The sequence below is a fragment of the Saccopteryx leptura genome, chromosome 7 (assembly GCF_036850995.1).
Source record: "Saccopteryx leptura isolate mSacLep1 chromosome 7, mSacLep1_pri_phased_curated, whole genome shotgun sequence".
Lineage (NCBI taxonomy): Eukaryota > Metazoa > Chordata > Mammalia > Chiroptera > Emballonuridae > Saccopteryx > Saccopteryx leptura.
The window spans coordinates 87,234,133-87,261,914 of record NC_089509.1 but is presented as its reverse complement, the minus strand read 5'-3'; the positions used below and the strand labels follow the sequence as shown (position 1 = coordinate 87,261,914).

Genomic DNA, 27,782 nt, shown 5'->3' with positions numbered 1-27,782 from the left:
TCCTGTGTGTGCTTGTGTCCTAATCTCTATAAATATAGACACCAAATCAAATCCAGTTAGGACCCACCCTAATGACCTCTTTCGAACCTTATCTCTGTAAAGGCCCTTTTTACAAATACCATCACATCTGAGATAGCGGGGATTGACTGAAACACTCAGCTCATCCATAACGAGCACTAAACAGCACACCCTTCCGTGTTTCCAGCGTTCACACACTTCTTGAGAGGCAAAGACTGGACTCTGCCCCCAAACGTGCGCGGTTCCCAGCGCCGGAACCGACCAGGGCCCACAGAGCCCCTGCAGCCCCGGCGCCTGCGCACACAGCGGCCCCGCCCCGTCTCACCCCTCCCGCGTGCACGCCCCGCCCCGCGGCGAAGACGCGCTCGCCGCGTCACCCGTGTTTTCGAGAAGAATCCTGACGCAGTGACCGTCAGCTCCATTTTGTTGTTGGAGCTCGTCGCAGCCAGCCGCAAGTTGTCTGTGGTCGCGTTGCAGCTTTGTCTCCTTGGGCTTGGACGCTCTGGCCGGGACGGTGAGACGGGGAAGGGAGCGGGCGAGGTGTCAGGGCTCCCCTCTGTGTCCCGAGAGCGCCTGGTTATCCCCCCCGAGGTCTCCGCGACGACCCCTTTCTCCCTCGCCCGCTCCAGCTCTGTGGAGTCTGTCGCAACGGGGTTTTGCTTGAGCCTTGCCGCCCTAGCCGCTGGCGGAGGGTAGTGCCAGTGTTTGCGAGGCGGGGGCGCTCCTCGAAGCTTCGCCTCCCTCGGGGTGCGGGGAGGGCGAGCCCGGCCGCCCGCGGCCGCCATCTTGTCTGCAGCGCCTTCGCGGCCGCGCTGTAAGATGGCGGCGGCGGCCTGTGGCGGCTGCTGTTTACTTGGCTTCTGCCTTTAGTTGCGCTTCTTTGAGGAACTGTCATAGCAAACGGAGACGAAGACGGGGCTTGTGGACCTGGCGTAAGCAATGTCGCTTGGCGTCGAGTTGATTCTTACGGGATTGAAGAGAAAACCGCCAGTGCCTTTTCCCCTTGGTGTTTGTCCAGGAACCCGAGGAAAGAGAAATAAATAATATAGTATGTGAAGGGGTGTGTGATCAGACGTTTTATGCGTTAAATTTCTCACCCCAGTTGGAGTATTTTGATTAAGTGCAGAGACGTGGTGGAATTGTTAGTGATTTTTGTTTTTAAATTTTTAAAAACATTTATTTTAGGAGAGAGAGAGAAAGGGGAGGGAGAGGAGCAGGAAGCATCAACTCCCATAGGTGCCTTGACCAGGCAAGCCCGGGGATTCGGACTGGCGACCTCGGTGTTTCCAGGTTGATGCTTTATCCACTGCGCCACCGCAGGTCAGGCGACTTTTGTTTGAAACAGTTCTGAAAGGAAGATGCCCCCCCTTCCCTAAAATGATTGTGTAAGCGTGCTTTTCGGTGAAGCTTTTACTACGTGCAGTGCGTGTTGGGGAGTGGCACTGAAAAGACGGCATTTTGTAGTTGTGCCTTCTACCGCCATCTCGGACTGAAGCCCTTAGCCGTTTGAGCGGTTATGTCCTTGACAGAAATTCTCGGCACAGTAATGTTCTGTTGAAGACCGTTTATGGCCGCGTGTGAGTTGGAGGCTAGTTTCTGGTTCACATTTAAGTGGGGAGAACTGAGTGTATGGACCTGCAGTCCGTTTCTGCGAGCAGGAAAGGGGTGCGATTTCAGCGACTCGGTAGGCACGTCACAGCGAAGAGTGACTCTGCAGAGAAGAATTTCATAATCGCTCGGTGTTGACATGGGGTTCTATAAAACTGGGGGGGATCTGTCTTTTACGTAGATGAGACACTCGAAGAGAGCTTACTGCCCTGACTGGGATGAGAAGGATTGGGATTGTGGCAAGTGGCGGAGCCACAGTGGTCATAAGAGAAAGAAGAGGTCGCCCAGCAGCGCCCGGGAGAACAAGCGCTGCAGATACAACCACTCTAAGACTTCGGACAGGTAAGGAGGGTGTTAGAGAACAGATACATATTGAAAAACATTTTTACTAATAATTAAAAGTAATAAATATATAAATAATTGTAATTACCATTCCTTTCTGTCTTCAGTGGCTTTTAACGTTTGTAAAATTGTATGGCTTTTTTGGTTGGTGGTTTTTTTGGTTGGTGAGGAAAACAAACTCCTAAGAGATTTGCTGAGGCCTGACCTGAGGTGGCTCCGTGGATAAAGTGTCGACCTGGAATGCTGAGGTCGCTGATTAGAAACCCTGGGCCTGCCTGGTCCAGGCTTGCACACAAGCAACCAATCAACAACTAAAGTGAAGCAACTAGGACTTGATACTTATAACTCGCCCCCCCCCCCCCCGCATCTGTAAAATAAAATCTTTAATAAGTCGAGAGAGATTTACTGAGAATTTAAGGATATTTTGTATTAACATCAAGTATTGATAAAGTGGGTGTTTTCTTTTTAATTTTTCTAGCCATTATTTGGAAAGCAGATCCATAAATGAGAAAGATTATTATAGCCGACGCTACGTTGATGAATATAGAAATGACTGCAATCAAGGATGTGAATCTGGACATCACCATAGGGACCATGAAAGCAGATACCAGAACCATAGTAGCAAGTCTTCTGGTAGAAGTGGAAGAAGTAGTTATAAAAGCAAACACAGGATTCACCACAGTACTTCACATCATCGTTCACATGGGGTATGAGCTGTTTTAAAATATTTAGGAAATTTTATTTTCCATGTGAAACAGGAAAGTTTAATTTATGTTTGATTATTTGAGAATGTTTTGCTAAAGATGAAGTCATCTCAGTTTTAACTTGCAGGATTCTTTCTATTTGTGCATTGGATAGGAAATTCCCCAAGTACAGAACATACTAGTTACATAATAGAATTTACTGCTGATTGTCATTTTATTGAAGTAGTGCAGGGAATTTAAATTATTTAATATCAATGATTGCAGAGTAGTATGACAGATTTTTTATGGTACTTAAATCTGATTTGTTTTGATAAGTTGAAACCATACTACAAAAATTTTTATTTTTGTATGATTGGGTGTAACTTCTAGCAAAGCATGCTCTCTAATCTTTTTTTTTTCACTGAGCAAACCATTTAACAGATTTGATCATTATGGGATGGGTATTATTTTGGAGATCAGCTTAGATGACATTTAAAATGTCCTGGTGTTATTATATACCAAATCATTTTTTCTCCCCAAAATTAGAACTTTAATTTTATTTACTGTTTTAATACTTTGTTTTCTTAGATTAGGAAATCTTAACTTGGCCACAGTCTGTTTTGACAAGTAAATATTACATCCTACAATATTGCAACATAATAAATTAGGACACTAGACACTTAAAATTATGTTTCAATGAATGCTACAACTAAGCTTTTTTTTTTTTTTTAAGAAAACAATTGTATTATGTTTTGTTGCCTTGCCACTTTGAGTATCTTATCTGAAAATCTGTTCCTTGCCATGTTTTTCTCCTGTTAACATAAACTATGTGCCCTGTGAATTTCTGGGGACTGAATTTGAAATTGCTCCTGCCAACCGTTTGTGGCCTGGCGTGTATCTGAATGCCTGAATATCTCCCCGCTGAATGAATTTCGTATTCTGCCCTGAATTCACTCGGGTATATTGATTGGCTGGATGATCTTGGTGCCGCCCACTTGACGTTTCCAGAAGAGTCACCGAAGGAAAAGAACCAGGAGTGTAGAGGATGATGAGGAGGGTCACCTGATCTGTCAGAGTGGAGACGTACTAAGTGCAAGATGTATAGAATATTTTTCAACACTTATTAACTTTTCACATAACATAATCTATATAGATTAAGATTTCAGGGATTTGGAAATCTTTTTCTTTCTCTTTTTTTTTTGTTTTTTTTCCATTTCTTTTGGTGGTGGGGGGAATTATACTTTTTGCTTTCTTTAGAAATTTAATGTTTGTTATGTAGAACTTCCAAAATAGTAAATCAAGTTAAATGAAATTGGCTTTAAGACTGAAATTAGACCTAAAAATAATTACATGTCTTTTGACAGTGATGACCACTAAAATAGCAGTAAGGGAATTTGTAGCATCAACTAGAATAAAGTTGCATTTATAGCATTTATTATAAGTAAAATGTTTTCGTGTGACTGAGATTTGTTTTTCTCTTTTAGATGAAATTGTTGATACTTTAGGTGAAGGAGCTTTTGGGAAAGTCGTGGAGTGCATTGATCGTAAGGTGTAAGTTTCTGAGCCTGAGATTGTACTTGGAGTGATCCAACAGTATAGAAAATAGAATTCACTTTAGACCAGGGGTCAGGAAACTATGGCTCGCAGACAAATCTTAAAAAAGAATAAAAAAAATAAGAATAACGTTAAATATATAAAACATTCTCATGTATTACAATCCATTCATTTCCTACCGCTCATGATCATGGTTGTGGGTGGCTGGAGCCAATCACAGCCATCCTCCGGGACACCACCAAATTTTTATTGGATAATGCCTAACGTACATGTATGGCTTTCATGGAATTACATTTTTTTAAATAAATGGTGTTTATGGCTCTCTCAACCAAAAAGTTTCCCGGCCCCTGCTTTAGACTGTGCTCTGACCATGCCTAAAGATACATTGTATTTACTTTTTTTCGTTTCTATGTGGGAAATTCCCAGTAAAGATACTGTTCGTATTTCTAAATAGTAGTAATTAGTATATGCAGCCTCTAACTTCAGTTTTGAGCTGAGAGCAGATTTTAATTGTTTTAGAAAATGATGTGTGACTAGGCACAATTATGGCCATTTTTTTTTTGCTTTAGATAGTGGTTCTTTCTCAGGCTTGATTTTAGATTATTCATTGGAGCTTTGCTTACCTTATACCTCTTGAAGCAGTCTTCAGAGTTGTTACCTAGGAATCTATACTTTTAGAAAATGCCATTGTTCATCTTGGTAGCAAGTCAGGGCTGAGAACTTGCCTGGATTGGTGTCACAGGTTTATGCCCAATAAACTACTGACTGGAATTTCTTAAGATAGTATAAGAAATTTTTCTGTTACCTTTTGTTCCCTATTTGAAATTTTTTCCCTTTAGCCCTGGTCGGTTGGCTCAGTGGTAGAGCCTGGCGTGTAGATGTCCTGGGTTCGATTCCCCATCAGGGCACACAGGAGAAGTGCCCGTCTGCTTCTCTACCCCTCCCCCTCCCTGTCCCTCACTCCCTCACCTGCAGCCATGGCTTGATTGGAGTGAATTGAGCAAGTTGGGCCCACTGTGCAGCACAGCTTGTCTCCATGGCCTCCCCTAGGAAGAGCTCAGTGACAGAGCAAGGTAGCAATGACCTAGATGGGCAGAGCATCACCCCCTAGTGGGCTTGCCAGGTGGATCCCAGTTGGGTCTCATGAAGAAGTCTGTCTGCCTCCCTCTCGAATTAAAAAAAAAAATTTTCCCCCTTTGGAATGACAAAGCTTTTTAAAATGATTTCTTAGAGGAGGCTTTCTACTATTGGTTGGCAGGATTGAGAGCTACAGCTTCTTTCTATGCCCTAACAGATCCCAAATTTTCTGGTAACTTGAGCCAAAGGAAGATTTGTGATATTTGCCAATGACAGGCACTATAGGAAGAAACTGCTTTATCTACATTTGTTTTGGGTCTTAGTTGGCATGCAAATTGAAGCAGTAATACCTAATATTCTTGTATATAATCACATAATCAAAGAAGTGTACAGTTTGAAGATAATGATAGAAAAATGCAATTAAATATCCTCTTTTAATTTGAGACTTCCTTTCTCACAGGGGAGGGAGACATGTAGCAGTAAAAATAGTTAAAAATGTGGATAGATACTGTGAAGCTGCTCGCTCAGAAATACAAGTTCTGGAACATTTAAATACAACAGACCCCAGCAGCACATTGTAAGTATCAAAATAGAACTTAGAAAATGGCCCCAGTAAATTTTAAGAAGCTGTACTAAGTTATCTTTTATGTGTTTATAGCCGCTGTGTCCAGATGTTAGAATGGTTTGAGCATCGTGGTCACATTTGCATTGTGTTTGAACTGCTAGGACTTAGTACTTACGATTTTATTAAGGAAAATGGTTTCCTGCCATTTCGACTGGATCATATCAGGAAGATGGCATATCAGATATGCAAGTCTGTGAACTGTAAGTACTTGGACTTATTTTCCAGAAGCTTGAGTTTATTGACTAATGTCAGAGTGATTTGGATCTTTTTTTAAGAAGAAATGGGATCTTAAAAAGTACAAATTGGCAGCTACAAAAATAGTCACAGGGATATGTGAAGTGTACTGGGTAGGGAATATAGGCAATATTGTAATAGCTGTATGGTGTTAAGTGGGTACCACACTTACCAGAGGGGTCACTTTGAAAGTTGTCTAATTAACCACTGTGTTGTACCTATGAAACTACTATATTGTCAACTATAATTGAAAAATAAGAAAATGGGATGTAACATAATAGGACTTAAGAGTTGGTGTGAGAAAGATAATACAGATAGTTGATAACAAGTTGGTCAGTTTAATTGCATTTGAGTAAAGTATATTAATACATTGTCATCTAGGCTATGATTTATTTAGCTTTACCGATTCCAATTAATATTAACCTAGAGTCACTAGTTTTAAATTAAAGGATGATAAATCTCCACTTCATAAGAGAAAGATAATTCATTCTTTATTTTTTAAGGAATTAGCTGTTAGTGGGATAATTATTAAAAGGGAGTAGTGGGTTTCGCTTGCCTCTGGTGGTTTTCTAGCACACTATTGAATGTTGACCACTTCAGACGTGTGGAAAAGGCATAAGGTTTTTGTTGTTGGTGGGGGGTTGGGGTTTAATTAGTTTTCTTTTGGCTTAGATTACAGCAACTTTTATGTTTCATTCTCAGTTTTGCACAGTAATAAGTTAACTCACACAGACTTAAAGCCTGAAAACATCTTATTTGTGCAATCTGACTACACAGAGGCTTATAATCCCAAATTGGTAAGTCTTCAATTATCTTCAGAGTTTTAAATGAATGTTTTATACCTTAATATTATACCATACCCCTTAACCATCATTTATGATGTTTAGAAACGTGATGAACGTACCTTAATAAATCCGGATATTAAAGTTGTAGACTTTGGAAGTGCGACATACGATGATGAACATCACAGTACGTTGGTATCTACAAGACACTATAGGGCGCCTGAAGTTATTTTAGGTAAGTATGTCTTAATTGTGCTTTGGTAACCTTTATATTGAAGGCAATTTTAAAATTTAGCATTCTAGGTTTTATTTTTGTGGAAGTTTTAAAAACTTTCTAAGGAGTTAGTATCATAAAACACATTAAGGATTTTGAGCTTTTGTTACAAATAGTCAACTGTAGGACATTAAGTGGCTTAACCTTTTTGGAATTCAGTTGTAAAGCATCATCATTAATGCCTGTTATATACATGTCCAGTAGTTATATGGTGATAATACCCATTTTACAGGTAAGGAAATTGAGACTCACTAGTCTCAAGAGCCCAAGTTACGACTTGAGACCAATGTTTCCAGAGCCCTACCTCTTACACATTATGCTATTATATTTAATCTTGGGTTAAGTGATTTCTTTAGACTCTTGCCCAGGTCAAACATCAAATTGATTTATACTTTTAAAATTTGTTTTTAAGAAATATTGAGGATTTTCCCCCTAACAGTTTTCTTTGTTTTGCAGCTTTAGGATGGTCCCAACCATGTGATGTCTGGAGTATAGGATGTATTCTTATTGAGTACTACCTTGGGTTTACAGTATTTCCAGTAAGTGCTTTGCATAGGAAAAGTGCTGTTTATGTGAATGAACATTACCTCAAATACACAATTTTATTTAGGTAGCACCTTTTTTCCCTTATCATAGACTCTTAGTTGTAAAGTATAAAGAAATAAAAATTACTTAATTCTGACATTTATTTATTTTGTATTTTTCTGAAGTTGGAAACGGGGAGGCAGTCAGACTGACTCCTGCATGCGCCCTACTGGGATCCACCCAGCATGCCCACCAGGGGGCGATGCTCTGCCCATCTGGGGTGTCGCTCTGTCGCAACCAGAGCCATTCTTGCACCAAGCCAACTTTGCTCCAATGGAGCCTTGGCTGCGGGAGGGGAAGAGAGAGACAGAGAGGAAGGAGAGGGGGAGGGGTGGAGAAGCAGATGGATGTTTCTCCTGTGTGCCCTGGCCGGGAATCGAACCCGGGACTCCTGCACACCAGGCCGACGTTCTACCACTGAGCCAACCGGCCAGGACCAATTCTGACACTTTTATAATTAACTGTTTTATTAAAATATCTTAAATATAACTAAAAATTTGTTGTTAGAAAAGTTTCTGGTGATTTTGTTCTGTAAGCCTTAATATTTTTTATTGGCTATAACTTTTGGCCTTTTTTAGCAATCATCTTCCTTGTGTCTAATGTAGGGACTAGAAATGGTGCAGCTATGTTAAATGAGAACAAAGCACAATCTGCTGAAGTATAGGTGGTAAACAAGTTTTCTTTATTTTAGACACATGATAGTAAGGAGCATTTAGCAATGATGGAAAGGATTCTTGGACCTTTACCAAAACATATGATACAGAAAACCAGGTATGTTTTAAGAGTAAATAATACCATCCTTAATACTACTTGGTTACCTGTCTGGATTAGAACTATAAAACAGTGAAGTTAGACTAATGCTTTTCATTTAAGTAGCTGATTACCTTGATGGGAAGCCAGCAATGATCTCTATTCTAACTTTTAAATCTCTAGAAAAGCATTAGTCTTTTGATCTATAAAATATAAGGTCTACCGGAAAGTTCTGTCCGTTTCTATCACAAGTTTCAACACGTAAGCACGTTTATTTGGCGCATGTGTGCCTCTATTTTTATCACTTAATGTATACATACTGACGTAGCAAATTAACTAAAAGTTGATTCATGTTAGTCTTATGTGTGAAGCGATAGTGTACCCATGGCTACTGATAAAGTTCATTTACGCCACTGTAATTTTTACGAATTTCAACAAGGAAGAAATGCTACAGAAGCATGTCTGTCACATCCACCATATTCCCCGGACTTAGCACCCTCCAACTATCACTTGTTTTTGTCCTTAAAAAAATTTTTGAAGGGCAAAAAAATAAAAAATGAAGATACCAATCAAACAAGCACTGGTTCAATTTTTCGCATCAAAATAGAAAACATTTCTCAAAAATGGGACATACAAATTGCCCTCACTCTGGCAAGAAATCAATAACAGCAGTTATATTATTTAATAAAGTTTATTGATGGCAAGAAAAATTTGTATTTTGTTTTATTCCAAAAACGGACAGAACTTTCCAGTAGACCTTATGGAACCAATCACTTTTGCTAGGTAAGTTTGTTTTTATTGTTAACATAAACATGGATATCAACTTACTCTTAGGAAACGTAAATATTTTCATCATGATCAATTGGACTGGGATGAACACAGTTCTGCTGGCAGATATGTTTCAAGGCGCTGTAAACCTCTGAAGGTAAGCCTGGGTCATTGATTGAAGGATCTTTGAATTTCCTTCCCCTCTTTATGGTACAACAATAAAATTATAAATGGTGGTAGAAAAGCCTGTTGACTGTGTCTTTTCCTTTCAGGAATTTATGCTTTCTCAGGATGCTGAACATGAGCTTCTCTTTGACCTTATTCAGAAAATGTTGGAGTATGATCCAGCCGACAGGATTACTCTCAAAGAAGCCTTAAAGCATCCTTTCTTTGATCCTGTAAAAAAAACTACATAGATTTCTAATCGTACTCCTCAAAGAAATTTTATAGACTGTATCAGTCTACTTTTTAAATATTAAGTTATTTTGTACAGCTTTTGTAAATTTCTTACATTTTTGTATTCCCATAATTTGATCTGTTAAATACATAGCTAAGTAGTGAAGCTCTTTTTCATTAATTTCTGTATAAAGTGATTTATTCTAAATAAATTTTTGTTTAGAAATTCATGTGAATCTACCATTTATTTGTTTTAGGTATGTTTCTTAGTCTCGTTTTTGTCTATGGTTTTAATACTTTTTAGAATTTAGATTCATAGCAAAATTGAAGGTAGAGGTTTCCAATATAATTCCACCCCACCATCAGCATGTATTTGTTAATGGATAGTGTTGACATAATAGCCCAAAGCCTGTACATTATCTTCAGGTTTATTTTTGCTGTTGACATCATTGTCCAAACAAGTACAATATACATCATTGTATGGTGACACATCCATCAACAGAATAGTTTTTCACTGCTCCTAAAAATGTTTATCCCTCCCTCTTGACCTCAACCTCTAACCACTGATCTTTATCAGTCTATAGTTACACATTTTCCAGACTGAGATCTCACTTAACTAAACTGGTGTCCCACAAGAATTTTGGGACATTCTAGTACAGTTTAACAAAATAGTGGTCCCTCTAGATACAGTCTGCAAAGTAAAGGATTCAGTAATTTGTTTACTATGGTCTCCTCTAGGGCACTATAGTAGGCACCAAAAGCAGTTGAGGTGTTTTGGGGTCCTGTTTTGTTTTAGCAAGCAAGAGATGGGGAGGTGTGAAGCATCAGCTCGGTAGACGTGGCACTTGTTTCTTCTGTGTCTTGACTGGGGAGCGCCAGCCAGCCAAGCCAGCGACCGGGAGTTCAAGCGGGCAACCCCGCAGTCAAGCTAATGAGCCTGCACTGGAGCTGATGACTTCAGGGTTTCAGACCTGGGACCTAAGTGTCCAAGGTCAAAGCTTGATCCACTGTACACCACCAGTCAGTAACAGCTTTTAATTTAACCAAAGTTCTTAACGAGTTATTAAATTGACAGTGTTAAGTGCATATATAGAACAGCCTCACCCTTTTCTCAGTTTGTGAAGAGGTCTGACTATAATTCTAGAATGAGGGTACAAGGATTAAGTACGTACACTGGGAAATTAAAATGATTTGATATGGCTGGGAAAAGGAATTGGGAAGCCTTTCTGATCCACACCAAGTTTCACACGGTTATGCATCAGATTATGTTTAGGTACAAATCCACTGCCATTTATAAATTATTTTGGAGTCAAAAAGTACTTATTACAAAACTTACATTTTAAATTTAGGCCTCAATAGACTGGTGAACTAGGTATACTTTACTAGGGGGCTAGTTATATGAAAAAAGCAAGCCATTTACATCTCAATTCTCACAGAAATGCTTATTAACCTATTTTACATGGCACCTTAAACCAGCATCTGAGAAAAATTTTTACAAAGTAATTCAGTAGTCTAAGGCTAAGCAATACACACTAAAACTAGCATCTGTGTTACATTTAAAGCTCAAGTCTGCCAGTTCCTGCAAGCGACCTGAGTATGACAGTAGACCCAAGTTTTATGCCAAACAACTTTAAATCAGTTATCTAAAGTTCTAAGTATTATAGAATGAATCCAAATTACTTATATTTACAATCAATCTCTTTAAGACTTCCAAAGTCAATGGGAAATGACTTGTCCGGGGCTAAGTGTGCTGTGATTGGAAAACAAACTAGAAGAAAAAATACTGCTCGAGGTTATGGATCTGCATGAAGATACCACCTCAACCAATGCAAACATCTATCTCTAGGTCCCCCTTTAAAAATAAGACATACTAGGGTATGCATTCTAAGTGAGGGTGATATCATCCCTGAATGGGACCCAAAAGAAATCTTTTCTCTTGATGTATAAAGCAGATAACAATACACATAACTTATCTATAGTAAAATTTATTGGGGTGCTATTAGAAAAGGCTTCTTGGGGAAGGGTGATAATGAACTTGGAGAAACACTGAATTAGAAATCCGTCTCAGTCACATGCATTTCCTCTCAGCACCACCATTACGCTGTCAAAAGATTTTGTTTTTGGTACTTGGAGTTTTCATTAGAAAAACATAAGTATCTCTAGGACAGTACTCCAGAATAATTAAGAAACTTATGATCAGCTCTAAACATTTAATTATGGCATCTGAGAGACTTATCCTTTGAAACTGACACCAAGTTAGGAAAATCAACATCCAATCAAAGAAGTACAATCTTAACATCTATATTAAGAATTACATATTTGAGGCCATAGGCTGGCATTGGCAGCTGAGTTCCAAAATTATCACTTAAAATTCAAAATGATAATCTGCAGTCTTTTCAGAAAGCATTCCCTTTCTTTATACTGTTATAGGTGACATCCATTTACTATATATTGTAGTAAGTAAACACTACTTTTGTCACGAAGAAAAAACTATGATCAAAGATCATAATGTAGTTCTGGAAGACTACACATTCTTTCACTATACACAGTATATAATAGAACAGGGTACACTTTGGCAGTAACATGCAATGATTTGATTGGAGAAATGCTTATGTAGTTTCTGCTACATCAAACTCAGTGTAGGTGTTTACAGTTTGGGAGCTATAAGAAGGAAAAGAGCAATTAATGCTTACAGAGTAGAGACGCCTGAACATATAACAGTTATAATTGGACATTAATGAAACTTACAAAAAATAAAAAAGACTGACCTATATAACCCTAAGTGTGGACTTTATTTTTTTTTCAAGTCTCCTACGGACTACAAATGACAAAGTAAAAGCAGATCACTACATAGAAACCTAGTTGAATATATTTTGCCTGTGCATGAAAATTTTATCAGTTACTCATTTAACAATTTTGCCCCATTCACAATGGTATCAGTAATAATGCTCTTCTTCATAAGGTTATTATACAACTCTACTTCAATAGTACACATTATTCCTTCCAGATGAACTGCTAAACACCAAATTATTGAGTCATAAAAATGGCACCTTGGAAAGGGACAATTTCCACTCAATCTCTGGAGGCATTGTTCTAAGCTAGTTTCTTTCAACAATCAAAACTTTCAAAATCTTCACTTTTAAGATGAAATCTTTCCACCAAAAAGTGTCGTCATATTTTGTTTTCTATTGACTACATATATAGATGGGTGGCAGCAAGAAAAGAGGAAAATTAAAAGGTAACCATTAAAACAAATGAGTCAATTGTATGGAAGAGATATTTGGCTCATGGCAATTAAAAAAAAAAGGCAACTAGAGTATGTTAACAGCCAGATGCTTGAGTCATTAGTAAATATGTTAAGAGAATGAAGCTAGTCCTATACAACAAAGTAGACAAATCATTATCACTGTACTCCATTCTTTATATCAAATACTCTAAGCCAACAAACAGGAAATGAGTTATATTTAGTCCCCAAAAAACATGCTGACAAAGACTTAACAATTTCAACAATTTACTGGGTTTAGTAGTCATTTCCTTTACTCACACCATTTCATGAGTCCTTTCTTATCTAAGTGCGTGACAAGTGTTAAATTTGTTAAATGACGAGACTTTTCTAAGATACAACTGAAAATGGTATGAAAAGAAGACCCATTTGTTTTGCCTGGAAATACACAATGCAGAAATTTCTCAATGGGAAAAAGCTCAACTTTCTTCCTCTCACCTCTGCTACATATGATTTCCCAAAGACCTCACTTTCAGGTTTGTTTTCCATGGCTTCACTAAGAAATGAAAACTAGAGAGCAAACAATTGAACTCAAGGACATCTGGGTTGAAAGTGCAAGAAAATATTAACATGTAAGCAATGGTCCAAATACTCTAGATTCATGTTAATAAACTCAGTTACTGTATATGAGATTTTCATTGATGAGGGCTCTGGGCATACTGAATTATCACACAAATCATTGCTTTTTGAAACTTTGGATACTTTTACAGTTTAATTTGCAAACAGAAATTTTATAACAAATTATTTTTAACCAAATCATATCTCGAAAACTTTATATAGAAAACCCAGGAAAAAAAGTGAACTGTTCATTGTGGAAGGCCTTAAATTACATTATTACAGTAAAAAATACAGGAGGTAGAAGATAACTGAAAAGACTAATGCAACATTAGATTCTAATCTATATAGCTTCTGCAGCTGAACCCAACATTTCCAGTAACGATAGAAACAGTTAAAATAAAATTTGCCATGAAAGCCCTTATATCATGCTTGATATAGGGAGGTAGGAAGATGTAAGAACCAGGACACATGAGACATGACATTGTATCTACAACTCCTGTTTGCTTTACTGAGGGTGTAGTTTCAAAATTCAGTCCCCTTCTTCAGCTTCAGACTCAGATTCTAGAAAAAGGGGGAAATGCAATTAAGCATTATATATAGTAGTATCAGAAAGCAAAAACTCCCACTTATTACAATTAATGAATTTTATTAATGCCCTACTTATATGAGGGATATTCAGAAGTAATCATTTACAAATTTCAAAATACATAAATATTCTCAAAATTTTCAAATTTTCTAAGAATGTTTAATATTATGACCATCAAAATATTTCAATAATCAAGTTTTTCTCACCTGTCCTACAGCAAACAAATGAACAAAAATCTGTAGTCTAGGTACAACAATAGTAGCGGAGTGAAAGAAGGCAGCACATGTGGAGACATTCTATGGTCACACTAAAAGAAGTTCTCATACTTGACCAAACAAACTGCTCAAAAGAAAAGCCTCACCTTCTTCAGCATTTTTAAGCCATTCCACAAACTTTTTCATTTGTTCAAGGAAGACACTTTTCCCCTTTGCAACATGTGCATCTTTATACCACTTCAGAATGGGCTCTTCACTCAGGACTTCGGCTATAAAGAAGAGAGCGATCATTACATTCTGAGAATTTTCATCCACTTCTCTTAACTCATGCAGCATTAGAATGCATCTCAGGTGCAAAGGCCTGCATGGCAAAAAAGATCCTACTGAAAAAAATAAGTCTGTATTCAAAATTCTCTTAATTGGTTTCTTCAACAAAATAATTTTTAAAGAAAAATGTAAAAGGTAAAATGAGCCTGACCAGGCAGTGGCACAGGGGGACACAGCGTCGGACTGGGACGCTGAGGACCCCGGTTTGAGACCCTGAGGTCACCAGTTTGAGCGTGGGTTCATCTGGTTTGAGCAAGGCTCACTAGCTTGGGCCCAAGGTCGCTGGCTTGAGCAAGGGGTCATTCAGTCTGCTGGAGCCTCCCGGTCAAGGCACATATGAGAAAGCAATCAATGAACAACTAAAGTGCTGCAATGAAAAATTGATGCTTCTCATCTCTCTCCCTTCCTGTCTGTCTCTCCCTATCTACCCCTCTTTCTCTGTCAAATAAGTAAGTAAATTAAATGTAAAAGGTAAAATGATAGCCCTAAAATAACAAAACAAAACTTTTTATCAACTTGTTGCCAAATTATGAACCTCCTACTAGGAAAAAAAAACTCAACCAGTGATTCTCTCAACTGAAGGCAATTTTACTCATTGTCAGGGACATCTGACAATGTTTAGAGACATTCCTGGGACACTGGGGAGAGGTACTATTAGAATCTATTGGGCAGATGTCAGGGATGCTTTTGAACATTCTACAAAGCACAGGATAATGACTTACAAGTGTTATTTGGCCCAACCTTGTGATAAATGATCAGGGATATTTAATACTTTGTTAATATTTTTTAGGTGTGAAAATGGTACTGTAGTTTTATTAAAAATAAAAAAGTCCATGTACTTTACAGATCTATACTGACAAAATTAAGCATTAAAGATTTCAAGGATTTGTTTCCAAATAATCTGAGTGGCAGAAAGTAAGTAGGAGGTATAGATATTTTCAAGAAACATAACTATAAACTGATAATCACTGAGGCACAGGCTACTGGGAATTTATTACTCCACTTTCTTTTAAAAAACACCCAATTCAATGGGAGACAATTCAATCCTGTGAGTAGAGTAAAATATTTTAGGGAGCTGATGTTCAGACAACTATACTCATTGAAATTATTTTGATTCTAGGGTTATTAAATGTATTCACAAATAAAAATTTAAATTACCTTTATAAAAAAGCACCACTATTTTCTGGAAGGCTTTCATGAAATGAATGTTATCATAGCAATACTCCTGAATCTTCAGTAACAGAGTCAGCTCAGACTGACCTTGAGTAGTAAAGGCAGCAAGGAGAGGGCTGTATTGCTTTTGAAGGGAAGGGAGAAAAGATTTAGTCATTCGTTTTGTTGACCATCCATTATAAAATTTCTAAAATACAGAACATAACTCATCTTCTACAACCACTATGAATTATATTCTATTTACTGGAAATAAAATAGTAAAGCAGAAAAATCTGCTAAGCACCTACATCAAATAAAGCAATACTGCATCAAGGATTCCAGGTAACTTAATACTATGTTTAGTATTTTAGTGGAAAAAGAAGAAAATGCGTCTCTTTTCCAATACCTCAAAAGGAAATACCAAATTGCAGGCTTCAGTTTCTTTTAAAAAAGTTTTATTTATTGATTTTAGAGAGATAGGAAGGAAGAGAGAGAGAGAGAGAAAACAAAAACCAGAAACACGGATCTGCTCTTGCATGTGCCCTGACCAGGGACTGAACAGCTAACATCGGTGCTTCAGGACAAAGCTCTAACCAACTCAGCTATCTGGCCAGGGCTTCAACTACTTTTAAACACCTATTTGTTTTTAACCTCTGAACCAAACAAAGCCCAAGTTAGGCTTTTAAAAAAGTTACATCAATAATTAGTATGTTATTTGTCTATTTAATAATGAATTATCCCCCAGGAACCACAGATGTGATAAAACACTTAGAAAAGCAAATAATAGTTCACTTTTCCCAACTTAAAAACAATGTTCTGTCAGGGTACCAATCTAATACCTTCAAGTGCTTGATGGCTTGCTCTGCTACAAGCTCCTCTTTTTTGTTCCATTCCACAGTGCTCATTACACTGGACCAGACTATTCCAATGACGACAGGTTCTGGTATGTTATTTTTTTTCATTTCCTCCTTGACATACAAAATTATCTACAAAAGAACCCAAATCATATGTATATGTATGTATGTATGTACATACTCCATACATCAAAATTAGATATTAAACAAAAGCATAAAAAACTCCTTTCCATCTAAGTGGCAACAACCACATGGGCACCGCATTTAAGAGCTTTTAAAATTGGGACGGATCTCTAGTTCAAACCTTAATTTACATACAGGTAAACTAGCTAGGAAGGGACTGAGATAGAATAGGTCTGAACCCTACAGAATCCCTAAGTGTTATGATTTCTGGGCACCAGTAAGGCACTAAATATGAAAAAGACCAAGGCAAAGCCCCAATAGAATATTCTGTAGCTATTAATTAAAGCTCATTCTGCTGAAATACTTTAAAACTTTTCTTTGCCAAAAACAGCCACATAGATAAAAATATCTTACATCCTTAAATGGATCACCACGGGACATCTGTTCCTGAAGTTCTTTCTGGAGTTCCTTCCGAGCTCCTATGGTTTGCTGATTGCGAACGTATTCTGAAAGCTCTTTTAAGCCTGCCTCCGTAAAATACTTCGTGAAGTGTTCAACGCTTTGTTTATTGGCAGGAAAAAGTTCCTGAAAGAATTTAATCTAGTTAAATGATTTTTAAATCAGATTAAGAAAAACTTCTCTTTTCTTCACAGATTAAAAATGACAAAGTTCCCTTATTACATTTCCTTGCAAGAATGGGGTAAAAATGAAAGAAGTTACATACCATCAGTCTGTTATCCATGCTGACTTTCCGAAGACTTGCAGCTACTGCATTGATATCTTTTTCATTTATCCATGATTTAAAGAGCTTTACAGCAAAAGCTGCTGAAACCCCTAGAGAAGAAAAGAGCATACTTAACAGAGTATCTTCTTGGCTTCAAAGACTACACCTCCCCATTTTCTCCCTCCATAGCTCAACCACACAGGATTACTCATTTTATGACCACACCTACCCCTGAACTTGCCTCTGCCAGTGCTTACGACTTAACTCCAATTCCTCTATCTATTCTACCATTTGCTAGTTGTCCCTTCTTAGTCAAGTTACTTAAACTTTACTAACGTGTAAAATGAAAGTAACAGTTCTTACACTTGACAGGGTTGTTGTGAGAATTAAAATAAGGTACATTAAATACTCTGTACTCCAAGTCTCCCAATTGGAATTAATCTCCTGGGTTACCACAAAAGTGGACTTTTTCTCCTTTATAATCACATTGTAAATGGACCCTGGATATTTGCTATATGCCTAAAGCAAGCCATTAACCCTGGATGCCAAAAGGACACAATAATGCCTAACTAATTTGAATGAATCTATTAAATTTAAAGAGTTAAAAAGACTATTCCGTAAGTCAAATCTACATAAACTATAACCCAACTTTATCAGTTTGCCTTTCATGCACTTATCTAGCCCACCCTCAGTCAACTGAAGACTATCCTATACTAAAGGTTAATTACCTTCTTTAACCAAATTCTCATTATAAAGGCTATTAAGAATGGATGCATTAAGTGTTCCATTAGCCAGAAGAACACCCGTCAACATAGCCAGCTTGTTCCTCTCGGACTCTGAAAAACCCTTTAAGAACAGGAGCAGCTATAAAAATAAAGAGTTTTGGGTTAAAAGATCAATTGCATTATATAAAGAGTAATAACAAAGCACACTATACTAGTTACAAGTATGGGCTCTGAAGTATTATCCATGTTGGAGTCTTAATTATAATACTCATTATTCTCATTAGCTGAGTGATCTTAGGCAAGTTAACTTCTGTGCCTCAGTATCCTCATATCTAAACTGTGGGTAAAACTTGCCTCACAGTTTTGTGAATATTAAATGAGTTAATAACAGTGCCTAATATAAAAACATCAGATTGTCTGTGTACCACCACAGAGTATAGCTAAGACTCAAATAGCAAGTAAGCTAAATTTCTCTTTTTCAGTGCGTTTAGCTTTTATCCCCTACCCCCTATCTTTTGAACAAATCTTACTTTGATTTTTAGTCTTTGCCACTTGTTTGGACAGAGCTAAGAGTGTACAGCAAATTAAACTAAACAATTTATTCAACTGCATTTCAAGACAGCCTACCCAAATATCTAAAATTATCTCAAATCTAGACAGTATGAGGGTTCCTCAAAAAAATTAAAAATAGAACTACTGTATGACTCAGCAATCCCACTTCTGAGTATTTAGCTAAAGAAATCCAAAACACTAATTTGAAAAGATATATGAATTCCTATGTTCCACTGCAGCATTATTTACAAAAACCGAGATATAGAAATAGCCCCAAGTGTCCCTCAATAGACAAGTGGATATAAAAGCTATGGTACATAAACACAATGAAATATTACTCGGCCATAAAAAAGACAAGTGCCATGTAATTTCACTTATATGTAGAATCTAGAAAACAAAATAATGAACAGAGAAACAAACTCATCGATAGAACAAACTGATGGTTGCCACACAGGATGGGGATTGGCGAAAAAGGGGAAGCAATTATTTAAAAGTATCTCCAATCTGTAGCAGAATTAAGAATATGTACTCCCCTCTTTGACCTCAACCTTTTTTCACAAAGCATACTGCTTCTCATACCTTTTTTACTTCATCTTCAAAACCTTTCTCCAGGTATTTATAGCGCCTGATTAACTTGTTAAAAACCTAAAAGAATAGTAAAGAAGTTTAATGATAACTTTTTATGTATAGAGGCTAGATTCCTTTAAAAAGATTCTGTCAATTAGGGCTCCTGAGATCTAATAGTAAAGAAGTGACCTTTCCACTAGATACAAATTTGTAAGTTGTTTAAACCAGCTTGGGAAGACTCTGTCAACTCCCAAATCCTACAGTGTACCAATGCAGTGCTCTTAACACTTTAACAGCACTCTGCAATAGATTTTTATTGACAGATATTAAAGCAAACACTAATTATTGCTCAAATATAAGTCATTTACCCATTTGTAGGATATTAGTAGAATACAATCATACAATATAGTTCTACTTTCCTAGTGACATATATTATCCGTTAGATGCACTTGAAATCTTTGCTCACAGTAATGCAACATAACTATGTATGAAAACCTCAAATGAGATTTTGATTGGTAAACTAATCTGCCTAAACTCTTTCACCTTAAAAGTTACATGCAGAATGATGGAAATCATGACAGGGAACTAATTTTTCTTTTCAGTTAGACATTCTTTCTTAAAAATGGATTCATTTTAGAGGGACAAAGAGAAAAAGATCTAATTCAATCTTTTTCTACTTTGCTCTCAACACATTTTGAAGTTTCTAATTCATCTTATTTTACCAAGAACACTGTCTCTAAACAATTCAATTAAAATTCCTTCAATCCTCTACCTGCAACCCCTTAAACGCAGAATTTTCCTTAAACGTTACTCAGATGGATAGTAGCTAACTGAAATGATCTAGTTTTCTTTACCTGAGCAAATGCCTGCATGGTCTCTAGGTCTTCTTGTGCTGCAAACACACAGACATCTGTACGCATCATGTCATCTGCCAGTGTACCACCTGGGGCTAAAGCATATTTCACAAAAAATTTGTAGTGACTATCATTTAAAATTAGTAACCATTTCAATCTTGCTTTTGGTGAGGATACTCATAAAATAAAATGATAAAAGTTCCAACGGATGATTTAAAAGCAAGCCAATTTCTCAGGAACATAGCTAGGTTGGTTCAATATGTGTGAATAAAGTGAAACAATTTACAGGAATAAAATAACCCACTTCAGCAACTCAATGAAACTTATGGCATTAACCACTTAATCAATAGTGCCAAATCTGTCACTCATCTGTCACTCAAGTGGAACTGTTCAAAGTTGGTTTTGATATACAACATTACATACAGAAAACCACCCTTCAGGCTTCCATAGAGGCTGGCTATAAATGTCCAAAAGTTAGACACTTTATCTTTTAATTACATTTGTTAAGTGTTTGTGGATTAATGTCTGATGCACACCTTAAAATATGGGGAAGGGGGGATGAAATTTGTTAGGGACATAGAGTAAGATTGTTAATAATTACTCAAGTTGAGTAACAGATTATGAACAGAATGTTTATCATATTATTCTAAGATATGTTTGAAAATTTCTTTTTTTCTGTTCTTTTTGTGACAGAGAGAGAGACAGAGTGAGGGACAGACAGGGATAGAGGGATGAGAAACATCAATTCTTCACTGTGGCACCTAAGTTGTTTGTTCATTGATTACTTTCTCATATGTGTCTTGGGAGGGGGGCTACAGCAGAGTGAGTGACCCCCTGCTCAAGCCAACGACCATGGGGTTTCGAACCTGGGTCCTCTGCATCTCAGTCCGATGCTCTTATCCACTGCGCCCTTGTTTGGTCAGGCTGAAATTTTCTTTAGTAAATATTTTAAGAAGAATTTTATAAACAGTTTTACTGATAGCAGTATTATAAATAGTTAGCAGATATATGAAAATCTAATTACCATCATTTGAAGATATATAACTAAGTAGCACATTGTTAAGATATCCTGAGCTATTGAGGGTGAAGGTAGGTGTTAAGTTACAGCAGTACTATACAACAGAAATATGTGAGCCACATAATGTAATTTCAAGTCTTCTAGTAGCCATATTAAAAATAAAAGGTTAAATTAATTTTAATACATTTTAATCCAAAATATCAAAAGTTTTTTAACATCTCAGTATTCAATTATTGAGATGTCTTACATTCTTTTTTATTATATAATGCTAAACAAAGCCAGGCAATCTGCTATTCTGCTATGATATGAGAGTTAGGGGGTAAAAAAAAAAAGTCATCCCAATTTGACAGGTTTGTCAAATAGTTCATATTCTGGAATCTAACAATCTTCTCCACATACAGCACACTTACCACAAAACCAAGACACTTACCCAGCATTCCCCCGGCCACCAGAATGTCAAAGAGTGTTTCTGCATATCGGCGGTAATCAAGTTTTGCTCCAGAAGCATCAAGAAACTTTGCTACTGCTTCCAAATCAGTACCAGTTTCAGTTAAGCCTTGAATAATACAGTCTTGAAACTGAGTAGGGTCAAACCTCTCTTTTTCATCTGGGAGGAAAACCCCAAAACAGTCAGTTTTAAAAGGCTTATTACCAAAATGCCATGAAACCATTACCTTATGAAGTTATAACCACTGAATAAATTAATCATATTCATCACAATTTATTTTAACAGCTGGAAAAAACACAAGCTAGATTACCTAAGACCTGGAACACTAGCAAATAAACAAGAGGACACTAAACACACATCTTGTGCAAGTTTCCTCTCTGCTAGCATAAGGCAGGATTGCCCGGGCACAGACCTGTATAGCTTTCTTCCACTATTTAGAACATGTTCTAAACTTCAGGTAAATTTTATTTCTGAGTGAAATTTTGTCCAAACACTAGAGCTGTTGATTCTTTTCTTGAAGTATCCATAACACTTTTTATGCTTCTTTAAAAAAATTACTCCTTTGGCACTTACTAAGATCCAGAATACGGCAGCAGTAGATTGCTTGCTTCAATCCCCACAATAACAGTCTTGTGAGGTAGACCATTTTGTTCCCATTATTTAGAAGGAAAATTGAGGCTGGAGAAATTAAAGACTAGTAGCTAAGAAAAAGGGCTCTCAAGTCAAATGCCTGATCCAAAACCCCAATCACCAGCATTTAACTAAGCCACTCGCCTCATTCTTTATGACTAAGAGTACCTATTGCATAAAGTTGTTGTGAATATCAGATGGTATAAATTAGATGGAAAGCACTCGAAGTATTGCCTTGGGTACATACCTAGCTTTTATTAAATTGCTATCACACTCCATGATAGGGTTTGATTTCTCTATCTATGTTAGCTGCTACCTTAATGTTCACACAGTGAGGTGACCAACTCCTTCCTGTTTGCCCAGGACTTTTGTTTTTAGAAGTGAAAGGCCTATGTCCTAGGAACTCTATTTGGTCTGGGAAAAATCAGGATGGTTGTCCACTCTACCCAAGACCCAATCATCAAGAATTAGGAGGGCATGCGTGATCTCAGTTTGGAAGCAGAAAGTGCCATCTCTTCTTGACGCTAATAAAATTACTTGATACTTTATTCATATAAAAGTGATGCTAATAATCCACATACTCAAGAGGGTAGTCTCTTCCCCATTATTGCTAAATTGCTCTGGTTTCTAACTTCTGTTCTTCCCCTTGAGAAAATTTACAGGCTTAAATGTAAGTGAACCTGCAAAGACTAGAATCAAATCTCTGGTCTCCCCACTATAAGGGGGCAGACTACAAGTACAGATTACAGAAGATTCAGTAATATACATCTCAGTGTCTACTCAGATCTGAAAAACAATTTATAACCAGTAACTGCCCCAGTTCTCTTTTTCCTCAAAATCTCCTATAAAACAATGTCAGTGTGTGCTTTTGAGCAACACTTAAAAGTTCTGAGGACCCCTTTTCACTTTGCCAGTAGGACTTGTGTCTTTATTGGTCATTCAAGTGGGGCAAAGGAAATAATCCTTTTAAAACTCAAGCAAACTGGGTGTGTGTCTTGCATCCTGTCAGAGGAAACAAATTAGAAAAAAAAATTGGGGGGAAAATATTAAGCCCAACAGAAAATATATCAGACTACATCATCTCAATTAACTTTGTATCACCAGTGTAGCAGTACCTTGCTCAATATTCATCAAAGTGCCCACTAATATATAGAATAGTTCTTATAATCTTAGTACTTTTCTTACTTAGCCTGTGAAACATTTAATTTCAAAAAAACTTGACAGTGTTAACTCTGTTCCATAATTAACTTGCACCGGTCAAGTCTGATTTTTTTTCTCTCAGGAATATTCAAAGTTTGGGTGAAATTAGCAATCACATTAGGTGGTCTCTTTTTATAAATAAACCATTTCCCTCCATTAAGCAAAAATTTGCTTAAATGAAATTTGCCACTGAAAATGTAGCCGACACTTTTCAAAAAGAAACCACCTAGAAATACTAAGGGTATATCTGAAACAGTCAACTAAAAATTCAAGCTCCTTTCTGGTATTTTCTCTTTAAGGTTTTAGCACCGAGCAACTGCCAGCCAGAGGAACCAAGATATGAGTTATTCTGGAGGTTTGAAGAGAGAGATTTTTAAAGCATAATTTACCTCTTTTTCTGGTTTTAAAACGCTGGCCTGATAGCGTTGGCTTTTGCTGCTTTTGATTATTCATAAAAGACACCCTAGGAGGAGAAAAATAGGGCCTTAAAAATCAGTGCCACAACATTCCTTTAAAAAACAAAGCATCAAACCTTAGTTTAGTCACATACGAAACACTGAAAACACACTTTCAGCCTTGACAACTGACCTGAGCAGGCAGAAATAATTACCTTCACTTTAATTAAATATAACTTCAAAACTTGGGTTTCTCCTTACAAGCACACTTTTAGGTGGCTTTACAGCGCCAGTGAGTGGTGGCAAATCACCCACCACAGACATATTTTTCGGTCCCTTCCTCGGTCCCCTTTAAATTCGCCGACACCTTCCACTATTAAGCACCCCAGAAAGTTAGGAGAAACTACCACCTGGTATAGCGTCTGGGTCCATTTTAGGACACTGTCAAAGGCGAATCCATTCTTCTGAGGGACCTTACCCTCAAGTAGTGCCTGTGACCGCAGCGACCGCTCCACCACTCCCGCCTGCATAAAAATTAACTGACCTCCCTGGCCCATCCCAGACAACACAGTCTCTTCCAAGGGCACATGTCTCCCCATCCGCACCCTTCCCTTGCCTCCCGCGCGAAGGACAGACGACCCTCGCTCAGGATCCCCTTGGTCACAGCGGGGCACCGTAGGGGCTGCTCCTCGCCCGGCAGCCCCTTCTTACTGACCCCGTCGCCGGCGCTGGCGGCCGCCGCAACGAGCGGATCACAGGCGCCGAAGCGCTCCGCGCCGGGGGCCCAGCCGCCCCGTACATCCGCCCGCCTTCCAGCGAAAGCAGCTGCGGTGGAGGCGGCCGCAGTGGTGGTGGCGGCTCCTCCGCCCCGCCCGCCGGAACCCCCCACGCGTACATCACCCAACAGAGGCCGCGGCGGCTTTGTTACCCAGGCCGGGAGGGTCGGCGGGGCAGCTGTCCCCGCCACTGCCTCCCCTTCTAGCGCAGCGACGCACTCCCGGGGCCCCCGATCCGGCCCAGGTGGCCGTCCCTGGGCCTCCCCGATGATGCGAGGGAACCGGCCCTCGAACACTGCAGCCGGATCCGGCCCGGCCTCATGCCGCGGCCTCCGCTCGGGCCGATCCAAGCGGGCCGCAAAGGGACTGCCGCCTCCCTCGCCCTCTGCCCGGCGACGAGGGGCCATAATCCGGACCCCAGACAAGTGGGGGCCAAGCCTCACCGAATTTAAGGCGAAGAGAAAAGGGCCAAAAATCCCAGATTTGGCGACAACGGTGGCGATCTCTGCTCTGCGACCGGAACTAACGCGAAGAGGAGGAGGGAAGAGATGCCACCCCGCCCCACCGGTCTCCTATCGCGAGATTTCTCCCTCCGACGCCTTGCCCCGCCCCTCTCGTGGCGCCGAGCATCATCCTTTTCCACTCCTTTGGGTTGGGGATGGGAAAATAGGGAAAGGGAGAAAGGAGGATTTTTCAAGCTCTTTTTTATTCCGTTATTGAGTTCCAGGTTTCCAGGACACTTATCCTCGACTAGCCTATCTTCTCTCACCGCGTCGTTATCTGGCCTCTTAGCACATGGAAAGGTTAGGAAAACAAAAGTTTCCCCATCACCCCGCCAGTCTCATGAAACTGGGACATCTTACGCCCAGCCCCTTCCCCTTTTCTTTCCCCTTCCCTTTCCCTTTCCCATTGACCCTCTCTTCTTGGGCCGGAAGTCGAAGCTAAAGGGGGGGGGGGGGGGCGGTGTCAACCCTTAGTGATTGGTCTCTTACACTCTCTCAGGTGATTGTGGGGACTTGGCATCCAAGTCCCCAGGAGGGTAGCTCAGTTGGTTAGGACTGTCAAGGTAGACCAAGGTTGTGATTTGACCCAGATCAGGGCACATACAGGAACCAACCAATGAATGCATAAGTGGATAACAAATCGATATTTCTCTCCCAAATCAATAATTTAAAAATCTCCTGGAGGACTTTATAAAACACAGGTTGCTGGTCTTCACCCACAGAGATTATGAAGATCTAGAATCTGATGTAGGACTCAAGAATGTGCGCTTCTAACAAGTTTCTAATGATGCTGATGCTACTGATCTAAGGCAGGGGTCGGGAACCGTTTTGGCTGAGAGAGCCATGAACGCCACATATTTTAAAATGTAATTCCATGAGAGCCATACAACGACCCGTGTACGTTACACATTATCCAATAAAAATTTGGTGTTGTCCTGGAGGACAGCTGTGATTGGCTCCAGGCACCCACAATAATGAACATGAGCGGTAGGAAATGAATGGATTGTAATACGTGAGAATGTTTTATATTTTAACATTTTTTTTATTAAAGATTTATCTGCGAGCCAAATGCAGCCATCAAAACAGCCACATCTGGCTGGCGAGCCATAGTTTCCCGACCCCTGATCTAAGGATTACTGTTGAGAACCAAAGGGTGTATAAGCAGAGAGCTGGAGGAGAATAAGATAATGCATAGTTGGCCCTGGTCGGTTGGCTCAGTGGTAGAGCGTCGGCCTGGCGTGCAGGGGACCCGGGTTCGATTCCCGGCCAGGGCACACAGGAGAAGTGCCCATTTGCTTCTCCACACCCCCCCTCCTTCCTCTCTGTCTCTCTCTTCCCCTCCCGCAGCCGAGGCTCCATTGGAGCAAAGATGGCCCGGGCACTGGGGATGGCTCCTTGGCCTCTGCCCCAGGCGCTAGAGTGGCTCTGGTCGCGGCAAAGTGACGCCCCGGAGGGGCAGAGCATCGCCCCCTGGTGGGCAGAGCTTCGCCCCTGGTGGGCAGAGCGTCACCCCTGGTGGGCGTGCCGGGTGGATCCCGGTCGGGCGCATGCGGGAGTCTGTCTGACTGTCTAAAATTATCTTTCCTGGACCCTGCTTCTCTTTATCAAACATTTTGGTAAATTGGTCTATTTAAATTGACTTATTTTCTCCAACTATCTACCATCCCCATTCCCCCTCTTCCCCGCCCCAACTTCACAGAAAATTACTTTCTGAGTTCTTTTCTGAAATTATTGCTAAATCCAATAATTCTCTCAGTACTCGTCCTTTTTGCCTCCTCTTAGCATTTAATGTTGCTACATATCTTCTTAAAACTTTCCTCCAACTGTCTGACCAGGCAGTGGTGCAGTGGATAGAATGTCAGCCTGGGACCTACAGGACCCAGGTTCAAAACCTGAGGTTGCCACAAGCTTGAGCACAGGCTTGTTTGAGCATGGGCCTGAAGCCCAAGGTCACTAGCTTGAGCAAGGGGTCACTGGCTTGGCTGGAGGCCCCAGTCAAGACACATGAGAAAGCAGTCAATGAACAACTAAGGTGCCACAACTATTAGTTGATACCTCTCATCTGTCTCTCTCTCTATGTCTCTTGTTACTTTTTGCTCCAACTGTTCTTGTTACTTCTCCCAATACTTCTTTGCATTTGCTGGCAGTTCTTTTCTGTACTTACCTCTTTGATCGTCTCTCATGCTTTCTTACATGTGTCAACTTAAAAAATGTCCAGCTCTGGACAGAGAGCTCGGTTGGTTAGAACAACAGCCTGAAGCACAGAAGTGGCCGGTTTGCCTGACCAGGCGGTGGCGCAGTGGATAGAGCGTTGGACTGGGATGCAGAGGACCCAGGTTCAAGACCCCGAGCTCGCCAGCTTGAGCGTGGGCTCATCAGGTTTGAGCAAGGCTCATCAGCTTGAGCCCAAGGTTGCTGGCCCAAGCAGGGGGTCACTCAGTCTGCTGTAGCCCCCCGGTCAAGGCACATATGAGAAATCAATCAATGAACAACTAAGAAACCGCAATGAAGAATTGATGTTTCTCCAACCAAAAAGCCCGACAATAGATGACTGGATAAAGAAGATGTGGCACATATACACTATGGAATACTACTC

General features: G+C 39.4%; 2 protein-coding genes and 1 non-coding gene across 4 annotated transcripts; 2 read left to right on the top strand and 1 right to left on the bottom strand.

Annotated features, from left to right (window-relative positions):
* Positions 1-390: 390 nt before the first annotated feature.
* Positions 391-9,926, top strand: CLK1 (CDC like kinase 1). Of its 2 annotated transcripts, XM_066345582.1 has the most exons (13): positions 391-532; positions 1,808-1,968; positions 2,447-2,675; positions 3,660-3,750; positions 4,136-4,202; positions 5,743-5,859; positions 5,941-6,107; positions 6,844-6,938; positions 7,029-7,158; positions 7,654-7,736; positions 8,474-8,553; positions 9,367-9,457; positions 9,573-9,926. In XM_066345582.1, the coding sequence occupies exons 2-13, from the start codon at positions 1,808-1,810 to the stop codon at positions 9,714-9,716; spliced, it is 1,455 nt and encodes a 484-aa protein (XP_066201679.1). In that variant the 5' UTR covers positions 391-532; the 3' UTR covers positions 9,717-9,926. The 2 variants fall into 2 exon arrangements, with proteins under 2 accessions (XP_066201679.1, XP_066201680.1); XM_066345583.1 differs by lacking the exons at positions 391-532; positions 1,808-1,968; positions 3,660-3,750 and having other exon boundaries at positions 2,540-2,675.
* Positions 9,927-12,469: 2,543 nt separating this feature from the next.
* On the bottom strand, positions 12,470-25,247 carry BZW1 (basic leucine zipper and W2 domains 1). The gene is made up of 12 exons (XM_066345585.1): positions 25,127-25,247; positions 23,902-23,975; positions 21,665-21,841; positions 20,217-20,311; positions 19,375-19,440; positions 18,247-18,382; positions 17,519-17,628; positions 17,209-17,379; positions 16,657-16,803; positions 15,824-15,962; positions 14,485-14,607; positions 12,470-14,098 (listed from the first exon to the last, which is right to left on the bottom strand). The coding sequence occupies exons 2-12, from the start codon at positions 23,963-23,965 to the stop codon at positions 14,067-14,069; spliced, it is 1,260 nt and encodes a 419-aa protein (XP_066201682.1). The 5' UTR covers positions 23,966-23,975; positions 25,127-25,247; the 3' UTR covers positions 12,470-14,066.
* On the top strand, positions 23,205-23,332 carry LOC136379275 (small nucleolar RNA SNORA27). The gene has a single exon (XR_010746753.1). It is a non-coding gene; the product is annotated as a small nucleolar RNA SNORA27 (small nucleolar RNA).
* Positions 25,248-27,782: the final 2,535 nt, after the last annotated feature.

What these genes read in the sequence shown, in the direction of transcription:
- CLK1 (XM_066345582.1), top strand. Translation starts at nt 1,808, where the DNA reads ATGAGACACTCGAAGAGAGCTTACTGCCCTGACTGGGATGAGAAGGAT. An exon ending in CACATCATCGTTCACATGGG is followed by an intron (nt 2,676 to 3,659) that starts GTATGAGCTGTT and finishes TGACGTTTCCAG; the next exon opens with AAGAGTCACCGAAGGAAAAG. An exon ending in ACAGACCCCAGCAGCACATT is followed by an intron (nt 5,860 to 5,940) that starts GTAAGTATCAAA and finishes ATGTGTTTATAG; the next exon opens with CCGCTGTGTCCAGATGTTAG.
- BZW1 (XM_066345585.1), bottom strand. Translation starts at nt 23,965, where the DNA reads ATGAATAATCAAAAGCAGCAAAAGCCAACGCTATCAGGCCAGCGTTTT. An exon ending in AAGCCATCAAGCACTTGAAG is followed by an intron (nt 15,963 to 16,656) that starts GTATTAGATTGG and finishes TCCCTTCAAAAG; the next exon opens with CAATACAGCCCTCTCCTTGC. An exon ending in AGTGGTGCTTTTTTATAAAG is followed by an intron (nt 14,608 to 15,823) that starts GTAATTTAAATT and finishes TCTTCTTTATAG; the next exon opens with CCGAAGTCCTGAGTGAAGAG.